At 49.3% G+C, this 19,460-nt stretch overlaps 3 protein-coding genes across 3 annotated transcripts; all 3 read left to right on the top strand.

Moving 5' to 3' along the window:
* Window positions 1-127: 127 nt before the first annotated feature.
* On the top strand, window positions 128-6,728 carry Arid3c (AT-rich interaction domain 3C). Its single transcript, XM_070005662.1, has 7 exons — window positions 128-439; window positions 2,716-2,788; window positions 4,533-4,716; window positions 4,848-5,143; window positions 5,696-5,878; window positions 6,076-6,165; window positions 6,585-6,728. Exons 1-7 carry the CDS (start codon window positions 128-130, stop codon window positions 6,683-6,685), a joined length of 1,239 nt encoding a protein of 412 aa, XP_069861763.1. The 3' UTR covers window positions 6,686-6,728.
* Window positions 6,729-7,906: 1,178 nt separating this feature from the next.
* Window positions 7,907-16,213, top strand: Dctn3 (dynactin subunit 3). Its single transcript, XM_070009042.1, has 7 exons — window positions 7,907-8,042; window positions 9,201-9,285; window positions 10,773-10,859; window positions 13,558-13,641; window positions 14,609-14,667; window positions 15,688-15,747; window positions 15,916-16,213. The coding sequence occupies exons 1-7, from the start codon at window positions 7,914-7,916 to the stop codon at window positions 16,003-16,005; spliced, it is 594 nt and encodes a 197-aa protein (XP_069865143.1). The 5' UTR covers window positions 7,907-7,913; the 3' UTR covers window positions 16,006-16,213.
* A 1,264-nt stretch (window positions 16,214-17,477) lies between these two features.
* Rpp25l (ribonuclease P/MRP subunit p25 like) lies at window positions 17,478-18,919 on the top strand. Its single transcript, XM_070009035.1, has 2 exons — window positions 17,478-17,538; window positions 18,087-18,919. The coding sequence occupies exon 2, from the start codon at window positions 18,126-18,128 to the stop codon at window positions 18,615-18,617; it is 492 nt and encodes a 163-aa protein (XP_069865136.1). The 5' UTR covers window positions 17,478-17,538; window positions 18,087-18,125; the 3' UTR covers window positions 18,618-18,919.
* The last annotated feature ends 541 nt before the right edge of the window (window positions 18,920-19,460 follow it).

Below are 19,460 nucleotides of genomic sequence, written 5' to 3'. Positions count from 1 at the left end.
TGTTGAGAGTGTGTTGGGGCAGTAAGGCTCACCACCCATAATTTCCTGCTCACAGGCGGCCCTTTCCTCTGGACCCCGTCTGGTACCAGGCCCCCCCTCAGTAGGGGGACTGCGCCTGGAAGCTGTCATGGAGACCCTGCAGAGGCAGCAGGCAGCTCGGCTGGCCCAAGGGCTGGGGCCGTTGGCCCCTCCTCGCCTCCAGCTGCCACAGCCTCCCTTACCTGGTCCTCGGACCATGCAAGCTCCTGAGGGGGCTTTGGAGGAGGTTGGGGCTGAGGAGGAGGAAGATGCTGAAGAGGATGAGGAAGGGGAGGAAGCCAGAGCAGAAGAGGAGGCAGCTGAGGAGAGTCATCCGGGGGTCCATGGCCCCAACTCACCTTCCAGCCAGCCCTCTGGACCCCATCCCCATGAGTGGACCTACGAGGAACAATTTAAGCAGGTAGGACCCCCTCACTGTTAAGGCCTTCCTACCTTCTTCCCCTCTGAGCAAGGCAGAGCCAGGTGATCAGTAGTCCACCCATCCCTACCACCCTCTGCAGGATGGAAAGACACACACACACACACACACACACACACACACACACACACACACACACACAGAAACAGACAGGCAGACAGACGGAGATAAGACTAAAGGAGACATAGAGAGGAGAGACACTCTAATATATGGAAAGGTACAGAGGATGTCCATAAATACAAGGACTGACAAATTAGAGGCATTGGTGGGGAGTCTAGGGTCTGGAGATTTTAGTGCCAGTACTACCCAACTTACCTTCTTATACATCAAATCACAAGGACCAATGGGACTGTCTACCTCTGTCTTTGGAAGCAGGTTAGAAATTGCCACTCCCTTTGCAGGCTGCTAAACCTCTTGTCACTGCTCCACCATCCAAAATTTTCTTCCTAAGTTCTATAAGTGACAGTTTTAAGCCTGTGTTGGCCACTACAGCTGCAGTATACCTGGCAAGCCCTTGTACAAGTAGGAATTCTAAGACTTTACTCAGATGGCCTTAATGTAAAGGTCTTTCTTCCTATGGAACACCATGAAGGTGTTACTTAGGGCTGTTACTCCATATGTGCTATTCTGGTGTATTACTCATAGGGTATTGGCCTTAGATATTTTCCAGAGGTATCAATCTGTGCATAGTGTTCTGTGACATTATTATAAGACTAGCACATACTCAGGCCCAGTATCTGGAGATAACAGCTTTAGTGACTGTTTCCCCTGGGGGTAATTCTGGGAGAGTGTATTATTTGTAGATATCCAACTAAGACAGGAGTTTGATAGGTGTGTGACTTTAAAACTAGGTCTCTGAATGAAAGAGAATTGTTCCTATAGTGTAACTCAGGGGTTGTTATTCTGATTGAGTGACTCCATTACTGTGGGAATTGTTCATCTTAGACTTGAGAGGTGATACTAGAGGTGGGACTCCAGGTGACTGAGAAGTGGTAGGATAACAGACAGGTCCCTCATGTCCTGACTCCTCAGGTCATGAATAACTCTTCTGTAGTAGGCAGGGTATCTGCCTGTAGAAGGGGATCTGACCAGAAGGTGTCAATCAGGAGCTCTTGAGCATCATTCCTACTCCTTACTCACCCTTAGTGCACTCTCCCCTCCCTTCTCTCTCTCATACACATATGCATAAGTCCCTTGAATAGATGAATGGAAATTTATTTAAGGGCCTCAGGTACGCAGCCTCTATATTATAGAGCAGAGTCCCAGCTTGGTTTCCTTCTTAGGCCTTAAGGTAGGGAAAAACAACAACAACAACAACTCTATCTTGGAGAGTGACTGAGCAGTCATAGCTCTTTCCTACTTTCTAATGTCATATTTGTCAGATGCACATTGGAGCTGTCCAGGGTATCACTAGCCAGGCTTAGTTTCTAAGTGTAGTAGAAAAAAGCACCACTAGCAAGGTGCCAGTGGCCCATGCCTGTAATTCTTGCTACTCAAGAGTCTGAGATCTGGAGGATCTTGGTTTTAGGCCAATTCAGACAGAAAAGTTTACTAGACTCCATCTCCAAAATAACCAGAAAGAAACAGGGCTGGATTCTTGGCTCAGCTGGTAGAGCAGCCTAGGAAATGTGAGGTCCTAAGTTCAATTCCAGTACTGGGGGGTGGGGGTGGTATCAGCACTGATACTGGGCTCAGATTTTGGCTTGAAGCCAGCCTGGGCATAAAAGTCTGCAAGACTGGGCTGGGAAAGTGGCTCAGTGGTAGAGTTCTTGCCTTGTATGCATGAGACCCTGAGTTCGATTCCTCAGCACCACATAAGCAGAAAAAGCCGGAAGTGGCTCTGTGGCTCAAGTGGTAGAGCGCTAGCCTTGAGCTGAAGAGCTGAGGGACAGTGTCCAGGCCCAGAGGTCAGGCCCCACAACCAACAAACAAAAAAGTCTGCAAGACTCCATCTCCAAAATATTAACCAGCAAAATGCCAGACTAAGGGTGTGGCTCAAGTGGTAGAGAGCCATATGTGAGCAAGGAAGCTGAATGGAAGTGTGAGGCTCTGAGTTCAACCTTAATACCAGAAAAAAGCCACTATCTACTTCTGGCGGGGGGGGGGGGGGGGGAATCAGGCCTGATATTGAGAAATTCACATCCAGACTCTACTCACACCTTCAGTTAGAGCCTCCTTCTTATTCAGGGTAAAACCTGAATTTGGGTTTCAGGGGGAGAGATTCAGTAGAACTAAGAATGACCCTGCTCCTTCCTCAGCTGTATGAGCTTGATGCAGATCCCAAGAGGAAGGAATTTCTGGATGATCTGTTTACTTTCATGCAGAAGAGAGGTGAGTGAGGTAATGGGGGAAGGAGCCCTGGACTGCTCCCTTTCCAGATTTTAGAAAGGGAGATTACCGGGGTGTAGTCCCCAGGTGTGGTCCTCCTGCACAGTGCTGAGGTTGGCAGCACCTGTCCTTTGGGCCTTCAATAACATCTTTAACCTCTGACCCTGCCCCCCTTTCCCACCCCAGGATTAATTAGTGGCCGGCCCACTGGCAGGTTAATGAGTGTGGGATCAATTGGGAGGGTGGGAAGGGGAACTGGTAGGGAGCTGTCGTGGGGTAAAGGAGTCCCAGGGCTGGAGGGCTGGGAATGCCTTGGTTCTTTCTCTATGGTGGGCTCTTTAACTAGCCTTGTCTCTTCTTAATTTCCCATTACTTTAAGCCAAGGGATGCCCCATGTGCCCTGTAGGAGGAAGGACTGGGATTGGATTGAAAGGAGATAGAAAGGACTAGAAACCACACTTGGTGGGCAGTGGAGAAGGAATTTCTTTCCAGGTATCTCAGTGCTGGAAGAATGCAAGAAGGTTCCAGGAGGGGATTGGGGTAGGCAGCAGTCCATCACTTCCGCTTCTCCCCAGATTCATGGGACTGAACACTGACTCATTATCTCTCTCTACAAAGCTAATTAACTCACTCAGAGTGCAGCCTGATAAGCTGCTAATTAACTGGCTGCACTGCACCCTCCCCTTAGTGCAGCTGCTAGCCCAACACCAGGGCCCTCCAGACCCCACCCTAGGCCCTGCATCTCTTGCCAGTCCCTTCCTTCCCAGAGACCCTTGGTGGGGCCCCAGATCTGCTTTCTCCCCAGGGAGTTCTGGTCATTCCTGTCCTGGTGTCCCCTCTCTGCCCCTTCCTCAGAGCCTCTTCTCCACTGAGAACGGTAAGGCGTTTTGAGAAGATCCCAACACTGCCCGCACCCCGGTAGCTCTGCTTTTCTTCCGCCCTCCGCTCCGCTGCGGAAGAGGGGGGGCTCCCACGGGGCCGATAATTTCCCCCCATTAATCAGGCCGCAGCTAATTGTTCGGGTCCAAAGGCGACGGTGGAAGGGGACGGGATCGGTAAAGAATTAACTGGGGCCCATCGCTCAGCGCAGACAGGCCCCTTTGTCAGATCTGGATGGCGGGGGCGGCGCAGGCTGCGGAGTTGGCTGGTCCAGGCAGGAGCCGATTCTTTGCCCGCCATCCCCTGGCCTTAAGCAGTAACTGAGAGTTTTCAGAAAAGTCCAGCTCTTTGGTATTATCCACAAGTCCTTCCTATAATCTACCTCAGGTTAGCGAACTAAAGCTTTCAGGCTAAATACAGCTGCCACCTATGTTTTAATGTATTTAGAAAATACAATTAGGAGAGGAATAGCATTGCTACACTGTGAAATTCGGAATCCACGACCTGTAAATAAAGTTTTATTGGAACACAGGCATACCCACTTCCTTAAGTATTTTCTAAGGTTGCTCTCGGGTTGAAATTGCAAAATTGGGTAATTGTGACAGATACCACTTAAACCACAAAGCCCTAATATTAATCATCTGACTCTTTGCGGGACAAGTTTGCTGACCCCTGTTCTTAGACCCCTGTTCTTGTAACAAGAAAGGCATCACGGCTCTGTCATCCTTCCATCCTTCCTTTCCTTCTCAGGAACCGTCCCCAAATCCCAGGCCAAGCCTCGCAGATATCCAACTCCTTCAGGCACCCAGGGAAGACCACAGATAGGACTTTGTCTTAGTCACCTGACGCTTTACCTATTCCACAACAGGGACGCCAGTAAACCGCGTACCCATCATGGCAAAGCAGGTGCTGGACCTGTACGCATTGTTTCGCCTGGTGACGGCCAAAGGCGGTCTGGTGGAAGTCATCAACCGAAAAGTGTGGCGAGAGGTCACTCGCGGCCTCAGTTTACCCACCACCATCACCTCGGCAGCATTTACCTTACGCACTCAGTGAGGCCAGGGGCGCAGGCAGAAGCCAAGGGCAATCGGGGGCTGAGGGTGGAGGAAAAGCATGAAGGATGGGGTGGGTGTGTGGGACTTGATCGGCTGGGCCCAGCCTTTCTCTCCATGTCCACCCCTAGGTACATGAAGTACCTGTACCCATACGAGTGCGAGACACGGGCTCTCAGCTCCCCGGGCGAGCTCCAAGCCGCCATAGACAGCAATCGGCGAGAAGGACGTCGCCAGGCTTACACCGCGGTCCCGCTCTTCAGTGTAACGGGGCCGGGACCAGGCCCTCGCGGCGCTCAGGGTCCCGCCCTAGGTCCAGGTCCTGGCCCCGCCCCGCCCCCGCCCCAGCTCGCTCCCGGCCCTGCCCAGAGTTCCGCCTCTGGCCTGCCAGCGCACGCTTGCGCCCAGCTAAGCCCCATTAAGAAAGGTGCGAGAGAAAGGGTGCAGAACTTGGGATGGGGGGTGGAGGTTGTCTCAGTTCTATACAAGCACGGATGTGCAAGAAACAATACAGGGATTCTAAGGTTCACAGGCTTTATGGCAAGGAAGCGACAAGATCTAATGGAGTTCTGAGGCTTGGAGATTGCTAAAATAGAAAGATCCTGAGGGTTGGGGGTCAGTAGAGCCTCTGTGCTGGGGCTGAAGCTCAGGAACATAGCTCGTTTCACACCTATTCACATAACGCACCGGGCTGGGAAGGTGGCTCAGAGGTAAAGTGCTTGCCTTGGATGCCAGAGGCCCTGGGTTTGATTCCTCAGCACCACATAAGCAAAAAGCAAAAAAAAAATCACATAACGCACCAAATGGGTGTGTTGGCTCTACACTTTCAGAGCCTCTAGACTGAGGCTGTAGGTAGGAAGAGAGATTGAACTTTGTGTGTGAAGTTCGAGTGACTGCTTCTGGTCCAAGACATTGGGGAGAATCAAATACAAAGACAAGTTGGGTTGGGCCAAAGGAACTGAATGATGTCTTCTTTCAGAGGAAAGTGGAATTCCAACCCCTCGTCTGACATTACCTGTGGGTCTGGCTTTGGGGCCTGCACGAGAGAAGTTGGCACCAGAGGAGCCTCCAGAGAAGAGGGCTGTGCTGATGGGCCCCACTGACCCATCTCGACTTGGTGCACCCCCCAGTTTCCTGCCCCGTGGCAAAATTCCTCTGAGGGGTGAGGAGGGGCTTGCTAATGAGGGTCTTTGAGCTTGTGTCCCATCACACAGTGGAGATAGAACTGATAAATCCTTCAATAGACAACTATAAGCATAGGACAAAATGGAGCCAAGACTATCTGTAGGAATGGGGGAGGGGATTCTAAGTTTAAGTCTCATTCCCCAAAATGTGACTCCTCTACTCTATCCCGGACAGAAGAACGCCTGGATGGACCCCTCAATCTGGCGGGCAGTGGCATCAGCAGTATCAACATGGCACTAGAGATCAATGGGGTGGTCTACACTGGTATGGATACTGTAGGCTTTCTACACTGGCATGGAGTTGGGATTTAGACTGGCATGGGTATTTTAGACTTTCCCTACTAGCATGAGGTTTAGTGATAAGTGAACTTGCATGGATAACTTGAGCTTCATGGATTGTTACATTGGCATGGGATCCAAGACAAAGGTCTCTGTAGCATGGTTACTATAGGAGTTTGCCTTGTCATGGGCCTTTTATGGTGCCAATATTTCTTATTGTTGGAGGATATTAACTTTGGCAAGGGAGTTTCTCACTGAACTCAACAGCTTGCCCTCATTGATTTGTGGCAAGATTATACATGAGGACCTCTAACAATGAGGACAGTTTTGTTCCCTTCTTTCATCCCTCCCTATGCTTGTGTTTGCCTTTTACTATCTCCTCACTTTTTTTTTTTTTTTTGCCAGGTGTCCTCTTTGCCCGCCGTCAGCCTGTGCCAGCTTCCCAGGGCCCAACCAGCTCTGTACCCCCACCCTCTACAGGACCTCCTTCTAGCACCTTGTCCTAAGAATTCCTACTTAGAACTAAGAATCCCAGCTCCATTTCTGAGGGTGAGGAGGAACCCTTCCACAGTGGTTCTTTCAGGATGCCTACTCTGGAACTCAGTCCTGGGAGATGACCGCACCCTACCTCCATGCCAAAGCAATTTCTTCTGATGTTTCATCTACCTCATTGTAAAAAGAGGGCACTTCTTCCCTCCCTAGCCATGTCTAGCAGTATGTACCAAAGAATTCCCCAGATACACCCTATCATGTACCTTCTCATTTGCTCCTGTGTCAATATCATCTCTGGCACCTTACCTATTTGAGTCAACCCTGCTTCTCTTCAAGAGCCAGGTGAAGGGTTGGGTTGAAGCATTGTAGAGGAGACATCCCTCAGGTAGCATTTGGAAAATAAAGCTATCCCTCCTTCTCCGGTGTGTCCTTTTATTTTGGGTCTTGGAAGTTGGGAGGAATGATTTGGTATGAGGGCTGCATCAGGCCAGGATCTCTTTCAGGAAAAGGCAGAATACAGACTTCCCAAGAGAATAGCTGCGTAAGAATAGAATACATTCTCTTCGACTATGCTTGGTTTCAAATCCAGATTTTGTCTCAAAGGTTCTGGCTGGCATTGGGTAGGTCATTCACTCACCGGCTTTGAATCTTAAGTCTCAGGAAGTTTCCAACTGATCTTTCTTTTTTTTTTTTTTTTGTCGGTCATGGGGCTTGAACTCTGGGCCTGGGCGCTGTCCCTCAGCTCTTCAGCTCAAGGCGAGCGCTCTACCACTTGAGCTACAGCGCCACTTCCGGTTTTCTGGTGGTTTATTGGAGATAGGAGTCTCACGGTCTATCCTGCCCAGGCTGGCTTTGAACCGAGATCCTCAGATCTCAGCCTCCTGAGTAGCTAGGATTACAGGCGTGAGCCACCAGCGCCCGGCTTCCAACTGATCTTTCTATAGAAATGGACCTGGAGTAGTGGCTGTATTCATTAATTATACATGCAATCTCAAATAATGGGTAGAAAAACTCCCTGGTACCTTGGAAGTAGAAGTAAGACAAAATTCCTGACAATTGGGGTTGAGCCAGGATAGGGAGCGTTGCCTAGGTAACAAGACCGCTTTTTAACTCCTTTCGCTAGCCTGGCCTAATGTCTTCCGGTATCGAAGGCTGGGTCGTGACGTCACTTCCGTCATGGAAGGCCACGGGTGCACTTGGATTGGTCAGTTTTCCTATTTGGGAAGGAAGTCCCGCCTCTGGATGTTCGGTGACTTGGTCCGGGTGGCAGTAGCGATGGCGGCTCTGACTGACGTGCAGCGGCTGCAGGCTCGAGTGGAGGAGCTGGAACGCTGGGTGTACGGCCCTCACGGGACTCGAGGCTCGCGGAAGGTGAGCAGTCTGGTCCCGTGGCCTGTTTCTGGCAGCGGGACCACTAGCCCTGCCTTTGGGATGGGTGCCACCGTTCCAGCGTTGGAAATGAAAATGTCCAGACTTCTCGGAACAGATGGGACCCTCGGAGTCCACTCCTGTGGGACGAGGGGCGGGTCTGAAGACAGTTAGAGCTGTTTGAGATGGACTCTGACTACCGTAAGACCCCGCCCCTGCCGTCTTAGGCTAGGAGGGGAGACCTGACACACTCAAGGAGCAGACTAATGAAGAGTTTCACTAAAAGCTGACGCCCACAATGGAAGTGCCATCTTGGAGTGTAATTAATTGCTAAGTGAATTGTGCGTGGAGAGGTCCATGGGACCCTAGAGGAGGCTAAGTGGATGGGAGGATCCACTTACAGGTGGATAAGAAGGCTCCTAGGAGTGAGAGGTGAAATCTGAGAAGACCCAGATTAGGAGGGTCAGAGACTGAATGCTAAAATGTTCATTTGTAGACGTAAATTAATTTATTTTGGTGTTGATACTGGGGCTTGAACTTAGGGCCTGGATGCTGCCTTTGCTTTTTCGCCTCCAATATAACCTATGAAAATGCATTTGTCTACTGGTCTTTTCCATTTGGCTAACTGACATCTCAGGCTCAACTTACATGCTCTTAACTGTACTTCTCCCCTAATCTGATTCTCTTCTGTATTCCCTAATGCAGGGATTGAAACATCATTGGGATCCTAGAGTTCATCATAGACTTTTCCATCTCCTACACTAGACTTCATGTGGAGGGGATGGGCCTAGATATAGGCCAGCCAGTCTGGCAGCTGATACAGTCATGGCTAGTCATGAGGTAATAAAGGCCTAGATACTTGAATTTCTATGCCCAAACTCAGGGTTTAGGAATTAGAGAATATATAGTAGGGACTGGTACCTCATAAATTTATATTAGTTCATTACCTTCTTATTTGGACTTTAGACTCTCCAAGAAGTACATGACTTTCATATCAAGGATTCCCTGAAAGCGTGACTACATCTTTAATCAAGAGAAAAATACCATTATAGATTACTAGGACTCAGAGACTTGAGAGACTAGAGAAATTAGGGTTCTTTAGGTCTTCCAAGCCTTGGATCAGGAGGTGTATCTTGGAATTAACCTCTATTTCCTTAACAGGTGGCTGATGGTCTGGTCAAGGTGCAGGTGGCTTTAGGGAACATTGCCAGTAAGAGGGAGAGGGTGAAGATTCTGTACAAAAAGAGTGAGTACTTTCATGGGATGCCTGCTTAATTTATTTCCCAAAAGCCTATGCTTCCTGGGACCTGATTGTGACCTTTCAGCTAGTAGATCACTGGAATATCCCCTTGAGAATATAAAGAATGTGAAGGCATTTCTCTACCAAATTGGGGTTTGCTGTCCTACCTGTGTATAAATCACAAGTCAATGCCAGTGTTCTATCATTGGATGAGAGCTTTTATTCAAAGGTTCAGCTTTTCTTATTGAAGGAGGGGAAGAAAATATGGATTTTTTTCTCTAAGAAAGGTGAAGAAGCAGGAAAAAATTAACCATTGAGAGCTTTTTAAACTATGTCACAGCTAGTAACTTGTTCAGTAACTAGAAATTAGATAGCACTAGTTTGTCTTGGTGGCATTGTGGAGGAAAGGGGCCTTTTATCCTTGGTAAGAATAGGTCAGTGGGAATGCTGGGGGCCCCAGTGTGTGGCAGTGATGTGCTTTCCAAAGCATAGGTTCAACTAGCAAGTGCTGATACTGGAGAAACTGGGAAGTAGGATAGGAGCCATTCCCTAACCTTGTGAGTTCTATTTTTCATCTTTTTGATCTTTTTTTCTCTTTTTTCAGCATTGGTGTTTGAACTCAGGGCCTTGGGCGCTGCAACCTTAGCTTTTTCACTCAAAATTAGTGCTTTATTACTTGAGTCACAGATTGACTTCTGAGTTTTTGTTATTTAATTGAAGATAAGATCCTCACAGACTGGGCTGGGAAGGTGGCTCAGTGGTAGAGCACTTGCCTTGCATGCATGAGGCCCTGGGTTCGATTCTTCAGCACCACATAAGCAAAAAGAAAAAAGCCGGAAGTGGCACTGTGGCTCAAGTGATAGAGTGCTAGCCTTGAGCTGAAGAGTTGAGGGACAGCGCCCAGACCCAGAGTTCAGGCCCCACAATCGGACCCCCCCCCCCAAAAAAAAAAAAAAAAAAAAAAAAAGATCCTCACAGACTTTCCTGCCTAGCCTGGCTTCAAATTTCAATTCTTAGATCTCAGCCTGCCCAGTAGCTAGGATAACATTGAACTTGCTGGGAAAGAATTCTATTACTTGAGCCACATACTCTCACTCCTAATAGTTATAAGCTAGATAAGTATATGTGCTTTATGTATTAAGCCCAGGGCCTTGTATATGCTAGGCAAGTACTGAGCTATATCCTCAGCCTTCACTTTCATTTTTTAGTAAGTTTTTTTTATTGTAAAAATATTGTACAGAGGGGTTACAGTTACATGAGCAAGGTAATGAGTACATTTCCTATCAAGCATTGTTGCCTCCTCCTTTGTTTTTCCCCTACCACTCCTTCTCTTCCACCTCCACAACTACACTCCCACCCCCTTTCCCCCCAAATTGTACAGTTTGTTTTTCAACATAGTGTCTTGTACATCTCATTGTTACAATAGGTCAACCTGTATCCCTATTTAAACATTTTTTTTTTCAGCCTTCATTTTCATTGTTCTATTTTTCTAGTTGAAGACCTGATCAAATACCTGGATCCTGAATACATTGATCGAATTGCTATACCTGATGCCTCTAAGTTGCAGTTCATCTTAGCAGGTAATTCTTGACTACATGTGCACGTGCATCTGAGGATCTAGGTTGTGGGGGAATGAGCACAGAAATGGCCTCTCTCTTCCAACTTATTATATATACAGCCCTAAAAACGACTCTGGAATTCTGACCCAGCTTTAAGCTGAAGCCCATGTGCTCCTGTGGGTCTCTAGTTAGCACTGGGTGTAATATAACTCTGGGCTAGCTGTCTTCCATTGTCAGCCAAAGTGGGAGCTACTCCAATGTTGGAGGATTCTCATTAAAAACCTTTCTCACTCTGCTTACTGGACAGAGATATGAGAAGGAGATGAGGTAGAGAACATTGTCATTGGGAGAAAGGAGAGTTTTGGCATGAGTTTGAACATTTTTCTTTCATGTGAGAAATATCTGAGATTTCAGAGCTAAGCTAGGAAGCAACAGTTGCTCAGATTTTCAGTATATCAGTTGTCACAGCTATTCAAGAGACTGAGGCAGGATGATTGTAAATTTGAGGCCAGACTGGGACAACATAGTGACACCTTGTCTTTTTTACAAAAGAAAAGATTTAGCTAGATGTTAGTGGCTCATCCCTGTAATCCTAGCTGCTGAGGAGGCTAAGATCTGAGGATTGCAATTCAAAGCCAGCCTAGGTAGGAAAGTCCATGAGAGTCTTTATCTCCACTTAAACATCAAAAAGCTAGAAGTGAATCTGTGGCTCAAGTGGTAGAGTGCTAGCCTTGAGCAATAATTTAGCTTAGAGACAGCACCTAGGCTCTGAGTTTAAGTACCCAGGCTCTGAGTTTAAGCCCTAAGACCAACACACAGACACACACACACACACAGATACACACTGACACAGACACAGACACACAGACACACACACACACACACACGCATACGCATTACACACAGAGGAAACTATTTAATGCTCATCTGCTGTGATCCAGGCTTTCTCCTGGGTATAAGGCATGCTATACCAGAAAGTCCTTGCCCCTTTGGGCAAAATCAGACCTGAAAGAGACAGAATTCTTTCTTTAAGCACTTAAGATTGTAACCTAACTTGGAGATCAATCTCTCAGAAGACTGATAAATGAATAAAATGTAACACTGAGGGCTGGGTGGGGAAGAGAAGCTCTTGCTAAGAGGAACTGTCAGAAGTCATAAAAGGCCCCTGATCAATTGCCATGGCTCAGGTACCAAATTCAGGAGATATTCCCCTGAACTGACTGGAGCCCAGTTCTCCTTCCCTCCCTACACACTGTCTCAGAGTATACATCTATATGCAGGTGAAGTTACATAGTCTCATAATCATCTTGATTTTAGATTTCCCTTCTTGCATGTGGTCCAGTTCCATCTTCACAAAATGTTTTGAACATGTAACTTGCCTACTTTTGAACCTCAGTGTCTCTTTTCTCTTTCTTTCTTTCTTTTTCTTTTTCTTTCTTTTTCTCTCTCTCCTTCTCCTTCTCCTCCTTCTCCTCCTCCTCCTCCTCCTTCTTTTTTTTTTGGTGCTAATACTAGGGCTTGAATTCAGGACCTGAACACTGTCCCTGAGCTTTTTTGCTCAAGACTAGTGAGCCACACTTGAGCCACATCTCCACTTCTGACATTTTGATAGTTAATTGGAGATAATATAATAGCCTCACAGACTTTCCTGCCTGGCCTGGATTTGAGCCACGATCCTCAGATCTCAGCTTTCTAAGTAGCTAGGATTACAAGTATGCACCACCAGTGTCTGGCAGTGTTTCTTTTCTTAACTAGGATAAATGCCTAATTATTTAGCCAACCATTAAAAGCCTGCTAGTCTATTGAGCCTGCCCTTTTTCCTCTTGTGGTCTTTCTGCTCCAATTCAGCTAGTTGAATTCTTTTTCCTCATTCTTTCATTGTCATTTGTACATAATAGTCTTCACTCTTTTTTAAAAAAATTAATCTTTCAGAGTTTATGGAAGAATTGCCATTCAACAATAGTCCTCACTCTTAAATGCCTTTCCACTGACACCCCACTGTATTTTCCACAATAGACAAATTCCACTGGATTTCAGTATATTGAAATCCCCTTAGCATACAGAGTCTAGCCCAGGTCTACTCTCCCATTGTTCTCCCAGCTCTCCTATTATCTGTGCCTAAGAGCCATGACACAAAACCTTCCTAGGCTGGAAAGGTGGCTCAGTGGTAGAGTGCTTAACCTTGCATTCATGAGGCCCTAGGTTCGATTCCTCAGCACCACATAAGCAGAAAAAGCCTGAAATGGCACCATGGCTCAAGTGGTACAGTGCTAATCTTGAGCTGAAGAGCTGAGGGACAGCGCCTGGGCCCAGAGTTCAGGCCCCACGACTGACCAAAAAACAAAAAATAAAACCTTCCTGGCATAGTCTGCCATGGATCTCCTCTAACAGACCTTCCCTGAGGTCTTCTGTTGGGGAGCCAAGTTCAAAGTACTCTTCCTCTTGTGGCTAAGAGCACTTGTTGAGTTGCTGATAGGCGGCTCTAAGAAGAGACTGTGGAGTTAAAACCTGGAGAAAGGTGGGATTTGTAGAGATCAAGAGGCTTTTTGGACTCAAAATGGGTTCAACAGGAGCATCCAGAGGGTGGGATGGAAATGTACATCTACAGGGATAGAAAGTGGACAGGGCTGCTGCCCAAAGCTCCAGGGTCTAGGTAGATGCTTGACTGCTTGCATGGAAGTAGCAATGACCAGGCCATTGTCTTGTTTTTATGCTTCAGAGGAGCAGTTCATCCTTTCCCAGGTTGCACTCCTGGAGCACGTGGATGCCCTTGTGCCCATGCTGGACAGTGCTCCCATCAAAGGTACCCCTCTGGGGCTGCAACTCCACTATTTGTGCTTGGGGAGGTGGGTGGATGGGCCTTGACTTCCCTGGGCTTAGGCTGGGTCTGTTCATCCTCTTTATCCCTACTTTAGGGATACTTATTCCCTAACCGGGATTAACATTCCCATGGTAGAAAGCCTTGATTCAAGACCTCAGGTAATTCAGAATTAAGGATCCTAGATCTCAAAGCCCCCCAACTCTGCAGATTCCTTCTGCTTTCTACCCTACTGCTCAGTATCCCCCTTTCAGGGTGGTATAGAGTCTAGATTTTACTGACTGAGCCCCTGCCAGGTGTGTGAACACTTCTTGCTGCACTGCTGAGACAGTCCTTGGGCCTGAGCTTTGACAAGTAGGCAGTGGCTTTAATTGAATCCAGATATCCATCTTGTCTGCCTCTGGAGGTATTTTCCCGAGCTCCCTTTCTCTGCCCCTGACCAGCTAAACACTGAGTATCTGACAGCTACAGTTCTAACGTGGTGGCCAAAGCTCTCTCAGTGTTAGATTCTCAGTAGCTAGTTTAGGAACCTGGCATTCACTCTCATTCTGCCTACAGGTTCTCTGCTCTTTAGACCAGGCAGACCTCACCTCTGCTTGGATGAGAGCAGACACCTCTGCTCTACCTCTGTCCTACGAAAGACAAAGCTTTGCTTTTTTTTTTTTTTCTGGCCCTATTTATAGCATCTGTATGGTAGAAGGGGCAACAATGGGGACTCCTATGTTGTCTTTTTGATACTTGTTCTTCCCATCCCCTATGGGTCCTGGAATAAGAATGGGGTGGGCAGAGCGCCCCACCACCACCACCTCCAGCTACAACAATCAATGAAGCCTTGCGTTTGTTTAGCTTCTCCACTCAATACTCTAATCCTGCCAAAGACCTAATAGACTATTGAGCAGTCCCAGGGGAGGGCACAAGCATCATCAGGCAGTGTGTATGTTGTGTTTCACAGCCGTTCCTGAGCATGCTGCCCACTTGCAGCGCCTGGCCCAGATCCACATCCAGCAGCAGGTATGGAAAGGGAGAGGACTAGAAGGTTGAAGTGGTAAGGCACCTCATCCCCATTCCTGCCAGCTGAGGGAGCAGCCTCCGGTCCTTCAGTTGTCCACTCAGAGGAATATTGAAGGTTTATTCTTAATCTTCCAAATATCCTAGAGCGGGGAAGGGACTGGTTTACAGCCATATACAGGCTTCTTGCCTCCTGGAGTACTGCTATTCAAACACCAGAAAGCTGAAGTTGGGAGGTACCTAATAAATTTTTTTTTGGGGGGGTCCGGTTGTGGGGCCTGAACTCTGGGCCTGGGCGCTGTCCCTCAGCTCTTCAGCTCAAGGCTAGTGCTCTACTACTGGAGCCACAGCGCCACTTCCGCCTTTTTTCTTTTTGCTTATGTGGTGCTGAGGAATCGAACCCAGGGCTTCATGCATGCAAGGCAAGCACTCTACCACTGAGCCACCTTCCCAGCCCATACCTAATAATTTCTAAGAGTGGTATGTCCTTCACTCTAAGTGGAGGAACTTTTTTTTTTTTTTCTATTTCCAGGCTGTAGAGTCAAGTCAAAGAGGATACAGATAGGAACAGAGGAGATATATACTAGAAGAGATATATACTAGAGAGAATGTTTACTTAATATGTGTTCACTTCATCTTTCACCGTTCCTTTTTTTTTTTTTTTTGCCAGTCCTGAGGCTTGAACTCAGGGCCTAGGCACTGTCCCTGAGCTTCTTTTGCTCAAGGCTAACACTCTAGCCACAGTGCCACTTCTGGTACTGAGGAATCGAACCTAGGGCTTCATGCATGCTAGGTAAGCACTCTACCACTAAGCCACATTCCAAGCCCCCTTTCACCATTCTTTAAACTGCTTTGAGAATGCCTGTCCTAGAATCTGATAGTTCCAACTTAGCAATTAATTTGCTCCTTTTGTTTTAGATTTAGGCATCCTCTTTCCTAGGCTTTGTGGGGAGTAGGTCAGGAAGTTTAGTAGGAGATGGGGGAGATGCCTAACTCCTCTCTCAGTTATACTCTGACTTATAGGATCAGTGTGTGGAGATTACTGAGGAATCCAAGGCTCTCCTGGAGGAATACAACAAGACTGTATCCTTTCTTCTCAGCCAGCTCCCTAATAGGTTCTCTCCCCAAGCCTACCTCAAGCTGCCTCACATCCAATCCCAACCAGCCTGTCTGTACTCTACTCTCCACTCCTTGTCCTATTGGGGCACATACAAAGTCTCTTCACTCCTGTTCTCCTTGACCTGTGACTAGACAATGCTTCTCTCCAAGCAATTTGTGCAGTGGGATGAGCTACTTTGCCAGTTAGAGGCAGCAAAGCAAGTGAAACCAGCAGAAGAATGACAGCTCCTCTCCATCCCAGGGCAGCCACATTGCAGGACCCTGTGCCTATCTTATATAACAGGGCAGAAGCAACTTTGTATTTATTGGCTTCAAGGACCAACTGTCTGTACTCAAGTAAGGCTCTGAGGTCAGAGGTTAAGTTTCCTGAAAGATGTGCTTTGCACCCCATCAGTGTATTTATTCCAGTGACAATAAACTGTACACATCACCGGAGGACTGTGCTTCTTGGTCTAGGATGGGCTTCATGGTGACAGTGGAAGCAGGGCTGAATGGTCAACCTACCTAGTGGTGGGACCAGGAACACACAAATGCTGGTCAGGTTTTCTGGGAGAAAAGCTCTCAAGATGCTCTCAGATCATTTGACAGATGCACACAGGACTGTTTTTGGGGCAGGGGAGGGAGTCCGGTCGTGGGGCCTGAACTCTGGGCCTGGGCGCTGTCCCTCAGCTCTTCAGCTCAAGGCTAGCGCTCTACCACTTGAGCCCCAGCACCACTTCTGGCTTTTTTCTTTTTGCTTATGTGGTGCTGAGGAATCGAACCCAGGGCTTCATGCATGCAAGGCAAGCGCTCTACCACTGAGCCACCTTCCCAGCCCCAAACACAGGACTTTTATACATCACTTTTATATATTTCACATTTACCAAGTACCCTGTGAATATTAGGTGCCATGCCAGGGAGGGAGGACTACCTATTAGGCTACCTATAGGCTATCTATTCTTTTCCCTGCATAGACTATTGGGGAAACTATCAAGGAAAAGGGCAGTCCTGCCAAATGGGTACAGAGTCCTTTCAGACACAGAACAAGGAATTGAGGGAACTTGCCTTGGTGGGTGATAAGCAAGGACTTTATGAGAGTACGTGCAAAAGCAAAAAGGGGTCTGAAAATGTCTCTCGGGAGCGCGTCTGGTGTCACACCTCAGAAGGAGGCCGAGTTTCTAAGGAAGGGGACTTGGAAGGCAGGGTTGCTGGATGGGAAAGGGCAGGAGAAAGGAGTTTGGCACCCCCAGTGTCTGCTGCCCCCTTGTGGTGTCGGGGAGGGCTTGGCTCCCCGAGCCGCCGCCGCCACCCACAGTGCTCCCGGTCCCCTCGAGTCCAGCGTGCTCATGCGCGACTCCACGGACGCGCCCCCGGGCTCGTGAGGACGCTGCGGGGCCCTGGGCCTCCGCGTGCGGCCAGGGCGAGCTGTGCACAGCTTTCAGGGGGATCGAGGTGCTAGCCCCAGAATTCAGCAACCAAGGACCTGGTCGGCTGCCGCCCCCGGGCCCCGCGGGGTCGCCCACCGCCCCCTCTCCGCCTCGCCCGCGCTCCCATCTCCTTCCCGCAGAACTCGGCTGACGGTCGCGGAGCCCTGCCCGGGAGGCTGCGCGTCCCCCATCCCCTCTCCGGGCTGCCCGGGCCGGGCGTCCAGCGAGTCCCGGGCTTCCCGCAGGCCCCGCCCCCTCCGGCGTGCGCGGCCCCGCGGCCCCAGCGCGCTCTCGGCCCGCGCGCCATCTTGGCTACGCTCTAAGGGCCGAGCGTGGTCTGGCGGCCGCGGTAAGCGCCGGGGCTCAGCGGTGTCGGGGCCACTGAAGTTGGGGAGAGGGGGCGCCTGCTACGGGTTTGCAGCGCACAGAACGCTGGGAGCGGCCCGTGGCGGGGGATTGGCTGAGACCCGCCACCGAGGCCCAGGCAGTCCTCCGCCCCGGCCTCCGCTCCCGAGACCTCAGTAGGCCATCGGAGGCCCACCCCGGCCTAGGCACCCCGGGCGCTGAGGCTTTGTGTTGGGGGAACAGTGAGGGAGGACTCTATATGTATCCTGAGGTGGAGGGGGTGGGCCCTGCTCTGTCCTTGGAGACCCTAGTCTTGTTAAAATCCTAGGGTGATAAGAACGGCCAGAATGAGTTCCCAGACTCGGGGTGATCGGGGTCCAGCCGTATCCCCCAGAGGCCTGATGTCTGGGGAACTAGGTCTGGTCTCCGGACTGGGTCACTCTGCACAACTTGGTGGGAGGTAGAGGATGGTAGAGGATGGTGGAGGGAGGTGGAGATGGCGGAGGGCGGCCTGGAGCACATTCCTAGCACTCATCTGTTGCTTTCCTTCAGTGAGTAGCCAGATTGCTTCGAGAGGCCACTGCCAGCAGGATGGAACACTACCGGAAAGCTGGCTCTGTAGAACTTCCGGCACCTTCCCCAATGCCCCAGCTACCCCCTGACACCCTGGAGATGCGGGTCCGAGATGGCAGCAAAATTCGAAATCTGCTGGGGCTGGCCCTGGGTCGGTTGGAGGGTGGCAGCGCAAGGCACGTGGTGTTCTCAGGTTCCGGCCGGGCTGCTGGGAAGGCTGTCAGCTGTGCCGAGATTGTCAAGCGGCGGGTCCCAGGTCTGCACCAGCTCACCAAACTGCGTTTCCTACAGACGGAGGACAGCTGGGTCCCAACTTCACCTGATACAGGCCTAGACCCCCTCACAGTGCGCCGCCATGTGCCTGCAGTGTGGGTACTGCTCAGCCGGGACCCCTTGGACCCCAGTGAATGTGGCTACCAGCCCCCAGGAGCACCCCCTGGCCTGGGCTCTATACCCAGCTCCAGCTTTGGTACCCGGTCCCGAAGGAGGGCTCGAGACACTCGGTCCTGAAGATCTACAGAGACAGGATGTTCTCTAGACCTGAGTATCTGTGATGGATGTGCCTTACCTGAGAACCACTTGTGATTCAACTTCCCCAGCAAGGCTAGTTCCACAGAACTTTGGCTCTTTCCCTCTGGAATGTAGAAAGGTTCTGCTATGAAGAATGACAGGTGTGGAGTCTCTTCTGAGTTCTGGATTGTTTGAGAAGGGCTTACCCTCCCTCTAACTACAGTACATCTGATCTTCCTTGTGATAGAGGTCCAGGGAGGAAAATAAAATTCAGCTCATTTGTCAGATGGGCTTTTGCTCAGCCTGCTGTGTGGAAGTGTAATTAAAAGATTGGGAGTCTCACCAGGCATTGGTGGCTCACACCTGTAATCCTAGCTACTCCAGAAGCTGAGAGCTCAGGATTGCTATTCAAAGCCAGCCCGGGTAGGAAAGTCTGTGAGACTCATATCTCCAATTAACCACCAGAAAATAGGAAGTGGCACTGTGACTCAAAGTAGTAGAAGCTAGCCTTGAGAGAAAAAGCTCAGGGACAGTGCCCAGGCCCTGAGTTCAAGCCCTGTGTCTGACCAAACAAGAAACAATGGGAGTCTCTCCCAGTGAGAAATCATGAGCTGGAAAGAGAGAAAGGGTAGGCTTAGGACAGTCCTAGGAGGATTTGATGTCAAGAAGGAACCTTAAGCGGTCTTTAACTAGGCCTCTGGCTGTTGGCCACCTCCTTTGGGTTGGTTTCCGGACTCCGTAGGTCAGATAATTTTTCCCCATCTCTGGCATTTTGTTATAGTATAGTATAGTAAGATATTGGACTCTGACACTAGCCTTCCTGGATTTGAGTTCTGGTTCTGC

This window comes from Dipodomys merriami, unplaced genomic scaffold (genome assembly GCF_024711535.1).
Source record: "Dipodomys merriami isolate MVZ:Mamm:240054 unplaced genomic scaffold, mDipMer1.0.p SCAF_11, whole genome shotgun sequence".
Classification (NCBI taxonomy): domain Eukaryota; kingdom Metazoa; phylum Chordata; class Mammalia; order Rodentia; family Heteromyidae; genus Dipodomys; species Dipodomys merriami.
The sequence above is the reverse complement of the archived record's forward strand: the minus strand, read 5'-3'. Positions and strand labels throughout refer to the sequence as shown.